Genomic DNA, 9,543 nt, shown 5'->3' with positions numbered 1-9,543 from the left:
CCCGTCTTCTCTGCACCCTCTCTTCATCTATTTCTAGGCATTGATGAGATTCTTTTGCCCAAGGTGAACAGTCCCAGCTCTCTCAGCCTTTCGTAATGGCAGAGATGCCCTAAACCCTCAATCATCTTTGTGGGCCTTTGCTGGATTCTCCCCAGTATGTTCCTGTCTCTCTTGTAGTGGGGAGCCCAGGACTGGACTCAGTCCTGCAGGTGTGACCTCAGCAGTGCTGAGTAGGTGGGAAGGATCACCTACCTCAAACTGCTTGCAACACTCATCCCGGTGCCAGCCAGGAGACCATGAGGTGCCTCTGCCACTCTGCTGAGGTAACCTTGGGGGGCTGCCAGAGGCCCATCAACCTGCTCTCTCACCCCCTTCTGCAGTGGGACGAGGGGAGAAAATGGGATGAAAAAGCTCCTGTGTCAGAATAAAGGCAGGTAGATTGCTTCCAATCACAGGCAAAGAATATGTGTGTGTGTAGGCGTGGGAAAAAAATGTTGTTTTCGCATAATAAGCCTGATGGGAAGGGCAGGAGCGATTCACCAAAGCAATCAACAAGAGCAATTCACAACCATTGAAATCCCTGACCTAGGGCTAGAAGGCAAGTGGTCTTTTTGTCAACTGTGATGACCCAGTACTTGGAACTGGCTTTAGACGGATGCAGATACCGAAAGACTTGGGGCAAACTTTTCCATTTTAGGCTTGCCTGATGAGCTCATGCATATTAACTTCTCCGCCCTGGAGAAAGCCAAGGTTCATTTCCATGAACATGCGATGTATGAACACAGACATGAAGGGGCGTATCGGTAGGCGGTTCAGGAAGTCTGTACACCCTGTAGTACTCAGCCAATGAGGAATCAGGGGAGGGAACTGCCGGTTGGGAGAAAGGGATATAAACCATTGCATGATGGCTGGTAGGCACGTCCACTTGATGGGGGCGCCCGGTCTTGCAAGAACGTAATAAAGAGTGCTTCACACCGCATCCTGTCTGAGCTATGGATAATTGGCAACTGAGTGTTTCTCACAAAAATATAGTAAAATAGTGAGAAATGACAACAAAATTAACAGCACCCACCACCACCCAGCACCCTTGGCCTCTCTCCTCTTCCCAGGCTCAACTTTCCTCCTTCCTTCCTGAGTGTTCTGCCTGCTCCCTGCCCCAAGCAGTGCAGGGAGATGAGGAATAGGGATTGTGGTCAGATCATAACACTCTGTCTCTGCGATTCCTTGCTCCTGACCCTTTCCCCCTGCTCCAGTGTGGGTCCTCTCGCCGGGGGAGAGTCCTTCAGGAGAAGGCTGCTCTAGTGTGGGTGCAACAGCTCCTGCCAGGAAACTTGCTCCTGTCTGGGCTTCTCTCCACGGGCCGCAGCTCCTGCCAGGCGCCTGCTCCAGCGTGGGATCTGCAGGGGCTGCAGGTTCCTTCAGGTCATCTCCACCTGCTGCAGCACTGGGCCGGCCCCGGGCTGCAGGGTGGGTATCTCCTGCAGCAGGCTTGTCTCTGGGCTGCACAGAGACAGCCTGCTTCCCCCCAGTATTCTCCATGCGCTGCCCACAACTGCTTGCTGCCTCCAGGCTCCTTTGTTAGGATTAGCTGGCTGAGTTCATCCTGCAACAAGGGATGTGGGCAGCCCAGCACAGGCATGAAGGTCAGGAGATATGGCCAGTGCCGTGGGGCACAAAACATGCCTACACGGCTCCAGAGCACTTGTGGTGTGGATCCCTACATCTCTGATGGGCAAGACTCCTCCTGATAGCACCACTACACTCCTTCCCTTGACCCACACACCACTGACCTTTTCTCACAATCCTGTAATTTGCAGGTTGCATGCAGAAGCTACCAGCCCTGTGAGTGAGAAAGGGAGAGCCTCTACCAATCTTTTCCTAACTGAATCCTTTCCCCTGCACTGTCTCCAGGAGCCCTGCCCCCAGCACCAGGCTGTGGCCAGCAGTTGGCCTCTCTGTCTCCAGGAAGCAGCCAGTCACCTGGGCCAATGGGGCTGCATGTTCTTGTTCATCCTTCCAAAGCCAGGCTCTGGGTTTGGCTACGGGGTTGTACAACCCTGTCACATGTGCAGGGACCTGTGTCTGCACCTTCAGAGAACAGCTCTAAGACCGAACAGAAGACTAAACACCAGAAATACAGCAAACATGACCAAGCTGAACAGCTCTCCTGAGTCCTCTGGGTGCTACATTTTTACCCACCCATATTACATTTGTATCACTTGTGCATTTCTCTCTTGAGATCCAGCATTGAAACTTGTAGTCAGAAGAGGACACTGAGTTTTCCTCAACGCTCCTGTAAGAAACTGTTTCTGGAAGTCATCAGGGGAGGAGCAAAGTCTGAATTTCAGTCTTTCCCTTTGCCCTGGCCCATATGACCCACAAAGCCCTGAATGTGCCTCTGAGCCTTTCACCAAATCACAGGAAGGTTGTGGTTGGAAGTATCAGGTCCAAGAACCCTGCTCAAGTTGTGCCATCTGGATCTTGTTGCCCAGGACCATCTCCAGGCAGCTTCTGAATATTTCCAAGCATGAAGACTCCGTAACCTCTCTGGGCAACCTGTGCCAGTGCTTGGACACCCTCAGAGTCAAAAATGGTTCCTGGTTTTCAGCAGGAGCCTCCTGTGTTTCAGTTTGAGTCCGTTGCCTCTTCACGCATCACTGGGCATAACTAAAAAGAGCCTGGCCCCGTCTTCTTGGCACCCTCTCTTCAGGTATTTCTCTACATTGATGAGAACCCCCCAAGCCTTCACTTTTCTGTGGTAAACCATCCAACTCTTCTCTCTGCAGTCCCATAATCATCTCTGTGGCCCTTCACTGGCCTCTCCTCAGTCTGTCCCTGTCTCCTGTGTGCTGGGGGGACAGGACGTGGAGCCAGTACTACAGGTGTGAGCCCTCCAGTGCTGAACAGGGAGGGAAGGGTCACCTCCCTCCGCCTGCTGGCAACACCCCTCCTGGGGCACCCGGGACACCATTAGCCACCTTTGTCCCAAGGGCACATTCCTGGGTCATGCTCAAGCTCTTGTCCACCAGAACCTTCAGCTCCTTTCTTGACAATGTGCTTACCAGTTGAGTAGCCCCCAAGCTTCCTCGGTGCCTTGAGATGTTCCTTCTCAGGTGAAGGACTTTGTCCTTCCTCTCTTTGAACTGCACGAGGTTCCTCTCAGCCCATTTCAACAGCCTGTTGAGGTCCCTCTGCATGGCAGCGCAACCCTCTGCTATATCAGCCAATCCTCCCAGCTTGGCGTCACCTGCACATCTGGCGAGGGTGCGCGCTCTCCCATCCTCCAGATCATTAAGGGAGATGTCAAACAGGATCGGAGCTGGCATTGACCCCTGGGGGACACCGTTAGTTGCTGGCCTCCAACTAGCCTGCGTGCCACTGAGCACCACCATCTGGTCCCAGGCCTGCAGACAGTTTTGGATGTGCCTCACACTTTGATCCCCCAGGCCAGACTTTATAAACTTCTCTATGAGGATCTTACAGAAGACAGTCCTGGAAGAGTTTCTGTAGTCATAGTAGCCAATAGCCAGTGCTCTGCTGTTGTGGCTTAAGCCCAGGGGGCAACTGAGCACCACACAGCTGCTCAATCATTCCTTCCCCCATCTGGGAAAATAAGGAGGGCAAAATATAACAAAAGGCTCGGGAGTCAAAACAAGCACAGGGAGGGATGACTCACCCATTGTGGTCATGGGCATAAAGATTCGATTTGGAAAAAAACCCATATAAATATATTTGAATCCCACCAATCGAATCAGAGTGGATACTGAGAAATACAACTACATCTTCAACACACCTTCCCCCACCCCTCCCTTCTTCCTCAGCTCAACTTTGATCCTGATTTCTCTCCCTCCTCCTGCCCCACAGCAGTGTAGGGGGACATGGGATGGGGGTTGGGGTCAGTTCATCCCCCGTTGTTTCTGCCGCTCCTTCCTCCTCAGGGGAAGGACTCCTCCTATTCTTCTTCTGCTCCCACGTGGGGTCCATCCCATGGGTGACTGTCCTCCCTGAACATCTCCAGCATGAGTCCTTCCCAGGGCCTGCAGCTCTTCCCAAATGGCTCCAGAGTGGGTCCCTGCCGTGGGGTGCAGCCCTCCCAGTGTGGGAGAGAGGCAAGTTGACATCGGCCTGTCAGCTGGCACAGCCCCTGAGGAGCAGCAAGGCTTTGATGAGAAACAGTCCTTGGGAGAAATGTAAGAAACTGTTGAGTTGTGCCAAGGTGTCAGGGAAAAACACCGGACAGCTGCAACACTGAGCTGTGGAAAAGTGCTGACCTGTGAGAAGTTACCACCGCGTGAACAGCGCGTGAACGAGAGGGTGATTGGCCTGCACAGTGCGTGTTAGAGTGGTCTGATGCTGGTAGGAGCAAAGATTGATAGCTGTCTAATTGCTCATTTGCTAATTATGAAGTAAGAGCATTGGCGAGAGCATAAGTATGTATTATTGGAAAAATAAACGGCTTTGCTTGATATAACTCTCATAGAGTTGTGAAATTCCATTATTCTCCCTCATCCCAGCAACAGACTGTCCCAGCGCCGGCTGCCCTCACAGTCCCGACCTTCTCCAGGCACAGCCCCTGCTCTGGCGTGGGGTCCTCTCCAGGCTGCAGGTGGCATTTCATCCCCTGGTGCCCTCCATGGGTGCAGGGCACAGCCTGCCCTCTCCCCATGGGCTGCAGCGGGGTCTCTGCTCCAGCACAGCTTCCTCCCCTCCTCCTCCTTCTTTCTTCCAGTCACCTCGGGGTTTGCTTTGGTATTTCCCTCCCAACTCCTCCTCACATCTCCCCCTCCTCCTCTCAGGTTCCCCATCTTAAATACCTTATCACAGAGGCACAGCCACCATCGCTAAGTGGCTCGGCCTTGGCCACAGATGGGTCTTTGAGCTGGGGGAGCTTCAAGAAGCTTCTCACAGGAGACACAGCTGTAACCCCCTCCCCTGCTACCAAATACCCCACCACACAGAAACCCAACACACAATATCATGTCTTTTTGGTTCTGATTATATTTAATGGCTGTTATTCTATTTTTATTAATAGTGACGCTTCTATCTTTCTCTTGTTACTACTCTTCTCTTTATAAGCCACGGTTCTCTTGTGGTCACAGCAGGTCATGGTGTGTAAGATGGGTGAAGTCCCACTCTCACGGCTACCAGTGGAATCCTGCAAGTTATTTTCCCATTTTGAGGGATGTTACTTCATCCCGTAGGACTCTTAAGGTACGTGCCTGCTGACTGGCTCAGGGTGTACCTGGCTCTTCTGTGGCACCATTTAGACACCTTGGAGCCACAGCCCATTGCGGAGACCCTTGAACGTCTAGTGCAGCGGTAGGAGCGGATGTAGAGAGGGCTGCCCGTGGAATAATTATGTATGTGCCCAAAGTAGCCTTGCCAATGTCACCTGGAGGACAATTGCTCACACGTACTGTGTGTCCATGCAGGCTTATCAGTCATCCCTTGGGCCACCCGTGTTGCAGTTGTGTTGGTGGAGAGATTTGGCTTAGCAGGACTTGGCCTACAGATGTGGCCACCATTTTCCAAATCCTGGAGATACTGGGCTGTTCTCAACTCGGCCATTCTTTCAGAGGTGCCAGTTGCCTACTTTGACATAAGAAGGAGGCTGTGTCCTATTCTCTAGGCCAAGTGCTGTGGAATGAGCTGCCAAGGCAGCTGTTTGCAGTCTGACAGCTGCAGATGCCAAGGCGTGGAATTACTGTGCCACCCGCTGCCCAACCAGTTGTGAGTGGTCTGTCAGAGTCTGACTGTCCAGGCAGTCTTGGACTGTCCCTCCTACTCCTGGCACTCCGGTCAGCTCACACTTGATGCAATGTTTCACATACTCGCAGTGAAGTGCCAGCTGTCATTCTTAGCTGGTTGGAGTAGAGGAGGAATTACGGGCTCCTACACTGCAATCCCAAGGGAGCTGATATTCATTTCCTTGCCAGGACTTTTCCGCGTGAACGAGGCAGCCACAGCACGAGCAGGCAGACAGATGGCATACGAGCGCTCTCGCTCTGGGGACTATGTGCACTCGCCCACATGCCCAATTGTATGCAAATTTAAGCAGCAGCTAGAAAAACTCATTGCTACCCCATGGCATCTTTCAGGTACCTCTGTCCTGAGCAGTCACACAGAAGTGCCTCGTCCTTTCTCCACACCCAGTTTCAAGCTACCCCGCTTCTAGTCAGAGTGAGAGGTGGAACAGGGACACTTTGATCAGCTGCCCAACGCAGCAGCGTAACAGTTACTGTGTGCCTGGAGCTGTAGCGGGAGGTAAGAACAGGCATCGGGGCTGACGCGACACGAGTAGCCACCCCAGGCTCTTCACTGTGCTTTGGCATCTGAGTTCACCCTGCGACAGGGAAACGAGCAGCACAGCGCCCTGCAGAGTGTCCTGAGCTGTGCACAGCCCCATCTAAGCCTGTGCCTCCTCAGGTCAGCTTCCTACGGGGTCACCAAGTGCTCCCTGCAGAAGAGTCTGTGGTTGGGATACGACACGCACCCAAAGCCCGCGGGGGGGAGGTGTCCGTGTTTCCCATTTCCATCCCTTCCGCTGGCCCGTGGCAAGGAGGCAGTGGGAGCAATGTGCTGGTGGAAGAGCCCTGATGGTTTCCAGGCCCGATTCCGGCTGAGAAGGCCCAAGCGCGGAGCTCTGCGGTGCAGGGACGAGCAGATGGACTGACTGTGCCGTGTCCTCGCAGGTCCATCTGCGCTCCACTGCCCTGGGCTGTGACTGCCGGGCCGGGAGTGCCCCGGGGCCACAAGGGTCCCAGCTGCGCCCGGCCGAGGCGCCGACCCCCTTGGGCAGGGCTCGGCAGGGCGAGCAGGCGGGCCAGCGCCGGAGCCGCGCTGGGAGCCAAGGGCCAGGAGCCTTCGTGTGCCGGGGCGCCGCGCTCCTGCTGTGCCGCCGGCCCTGCCCCGCGGCCCTCCCCGCGCCCCCCCTGCTCCTGCCGCGAAGGGGCCGCGGCCCCGGGGCGCCGGGGCGGGGCTGTTGTGGGCGGGCACAGGCGTCGGCGCTGCCCCGGCGAGGGGCCGAGGCGGCGGGGCGGGCAGGAGCGGGCCCGAGCGCGGCTCCGCTCGGCTCCTCGGCGGCCCCGGCCGGCCCCGGCGCGGCAGGGCATGATGGCGCCCGGGCTGGGGCCGTGGCTCCTGGCCTTGGCCTTGGCCGCGGGGCCGGCAGGTGAGCGCCGGGCGGGGAGGGCAGCGAGCCCGGGGCTGCGGAAGGAGGCGGAGGCCGAGGCGGAGGCCAGGGCGGCTTTGGGGCCGCGGCTCGGGCCGGACGGGCGGCAGCAGGCGCGGCTCAGCCCCGGGGAGGGCAGGCGGGCGTTGGCCCGGGCGCGGGGCTTGGCCGGGACAGAGGCGGGTGGCGGCTGGCGCTGTGCCGGCCCGGGGGGCTTTGCCGGGGCGGCGGGGGAACGGCCTCGGGCCGTGGGCGCGCCCTGCCCGGCTGCCTGCGCTCTCCGTCCGCAGGGGTGTGGGCGCAGCTGAGGCTGCTGGAGGCCGGCGGAGGGCTGCGAGCGCCCGGGGACTCCGTGCTCCTCTCCTGCCGCGGGGCCGGCTTCACCATCGGGAGTTACTACATTTGGTGGTACCGTCAGAGACCCGGTGACAGACTCGAGTGGGTGTCCTACATCAGCAGCCCCTCGGGTTCTACAAAGCAGTACGGGGCAGCAGTGCAGGGTCGAGCGACGGTGTCCCGGGACAATTTCCAGTCCGAGTCGTCGCTGTCGCTGCGTGCCCTGGGCCCCCGGGACTCTGCCCGCTACTTCTGTGCCGTTCGCACGGGGACAGGAAATCCAGCGGAGCTTTAACACAAACCTGCTGCCAGAGCCACTCTGTGGCATCTATTGCTCTACGTGTCCCACATCCCCAGGACTCCACCATTGGCACTTCTTTGCAGTCCCCATGGGGACACAAATGCCGTGGTGGGGCTCGACGCCCTCTCCATGCTCACTCCCACAGCACAGCAAACAGGCCAGCCTGGCCCCGGGCTGGGATACCCTCCAGCCATGGGGTGCGCTGCCAGAGAGCCCCAGGGCAAGAGCTGTGCTTCGGAGCCCCTTGGGAGGCTTTGGTTGCTCTGCTCAGGGGTGAGCCAGGCAGGCAGAGCTCTGCCTTCCCTCTGCGTATTGCCGTCTGCCTGGTGATCCCCAAGGGCACACTTGGGCATCCCTGGCTTTGCCCCAGCTATGGAGAGTACAGATACTAGATTGGTCAGGGGAGGGGATCCTCATTCCATCCCATTTTGAGTCCAGTACTGGAAATAGATACCCTGGCTCCAGGGGTCGTTCACAGGCCAGTGAGAGAGCACATGAAGTGAGAGATAATGGATTCCAGGTAGAATGTATTTCAGCCGGCAAGTTGGCTTCAGTGGGGGCCCCACTTAAATGCCTCTATGCAAATGCACGGAGCATGGGGACCAAGCGAGAGGAGTTAGAGATGTGTGCACATCTACAGGTTATGATGTTATAGGTATCACTGGGACGTGGTGGGATGGCTCCTATGACTGGAGTGGAGGTCTAGATGGGTATAGGCTCTTAAGGAAAGATAGACAGGGAAGAAGAGGAGGGAGTGTTGCTCTTTATGTTAATGACCAGCTGGAATCCTTGGAGCTTGACCTGGGGATGACTGAGGAACAAACTGAGAGCTTATGGGTGAAGGTTAAAGGAAAGGCAGGGGAAGGGGATATCATAGTGGGGATCTGCTAGAGGCCAGCCGACCAGGATGTCCGAGTAGATGAGGCCCTCTATAGACAGACAGGGGAGGCTTCACATTCACAAGCCCTGGTCCTTATGGGAGACTTCAATCACCCGGGTGTCTCTTGGAAGGATGGGACAGCAGGGCACCAGAAATCCAGGAGGTTCCTGGAATGCATTGATGACAAATTCCTTCTGCAGGTGGTAGAGGAGCCAACAAGAAGGGGTGCCATGCTGGACCTTGTTCTCACCAACCAGGAGGGGCTGGTGGATAATGTGAAGCTGAAGAAAGCCTTGGCTGCAGCGACCATGAAATGTTAGAATTCATGATGCTCAGGGCATCAAGGAGAGTGTGCAGTAAGCTCACCCCCCTGCACTTCAAGAGAGCTGACTTTGACCTGATGTCTCCTGTCCTGTACAAGGGTCCTGGTGCAGTCCGGGGCAGCGGTGGAGGTGGGAGAGAAGGGAAGCCCCACAGTGTGATCCTTCAGTGAAGGTGCTTGTTTCCCATGGGGCAGCTCACAGTTCTTTGCCAGTGAGCAGCAGCCTAATGTGAGAGGTCAGGTGAGGTGGAGAGCACCTGGAGGGAGGCCACAGGTTCCCTGCTGCCATCCTCAGTCCACTGGGACTGTGTCTGTGTGTCTTTCCAGAGAGGCAGGCCCAGGTACAGCTTTTGGAGGCTGGGCAGGGCTGAAAGCAGCCTGTGGCAACACACAGCTCTCCTGCCAAGCCTCTGCTTTCAGAGTCAAGGCCTGTGACATCGTGTGTTTCTGGCAGGCACCTGGGTGCACAATCAAGTGGGTCTCCTTTATCAGCAGCTCCTGGGACACTGCAAAGAACTATGGGGTGGTAGTGG

The 9,543-nt window shown here is 56.5% G+C and overlaps 1 gene segment (V, D, J or C); it reads left to right on the top strand.

The window, feature by feature from the left end:
* Positions 1-7,113: 7,113 nt before the first annotated feature.
* Positions 7,114-7,802, top strand: LOC141953239 (Ig heavy chain V region C3-like). The segment is given in 2 exon segments: positions 7,114-7,171; positions 7,462-7,802. Coding segments are annotated over 2 exon segments (399 nt in total).
* Positions 7,803-9,543: the final 1,741 nt, after the last annotated feature.

This window comes from Strix uralensis, chromosome 22 (assembly GCF_047716275.1).
Source record: "Strix uralensis isolate ZFMK-TIS-50842 chromosome 22, bStrUra1, whole genome shotgun sequence".
Taxonomy (NCBI): Eukaryota; Metazoa; Chordata; class Aves; order Strigiformes; family Strigidae; genus Strix; species Strix uralensis.
The sequence above is the reverse complement of the archived record's forward strand: the minus strand, read 5'-3'. Positions and strand labels throughout refer to the sequence as shown.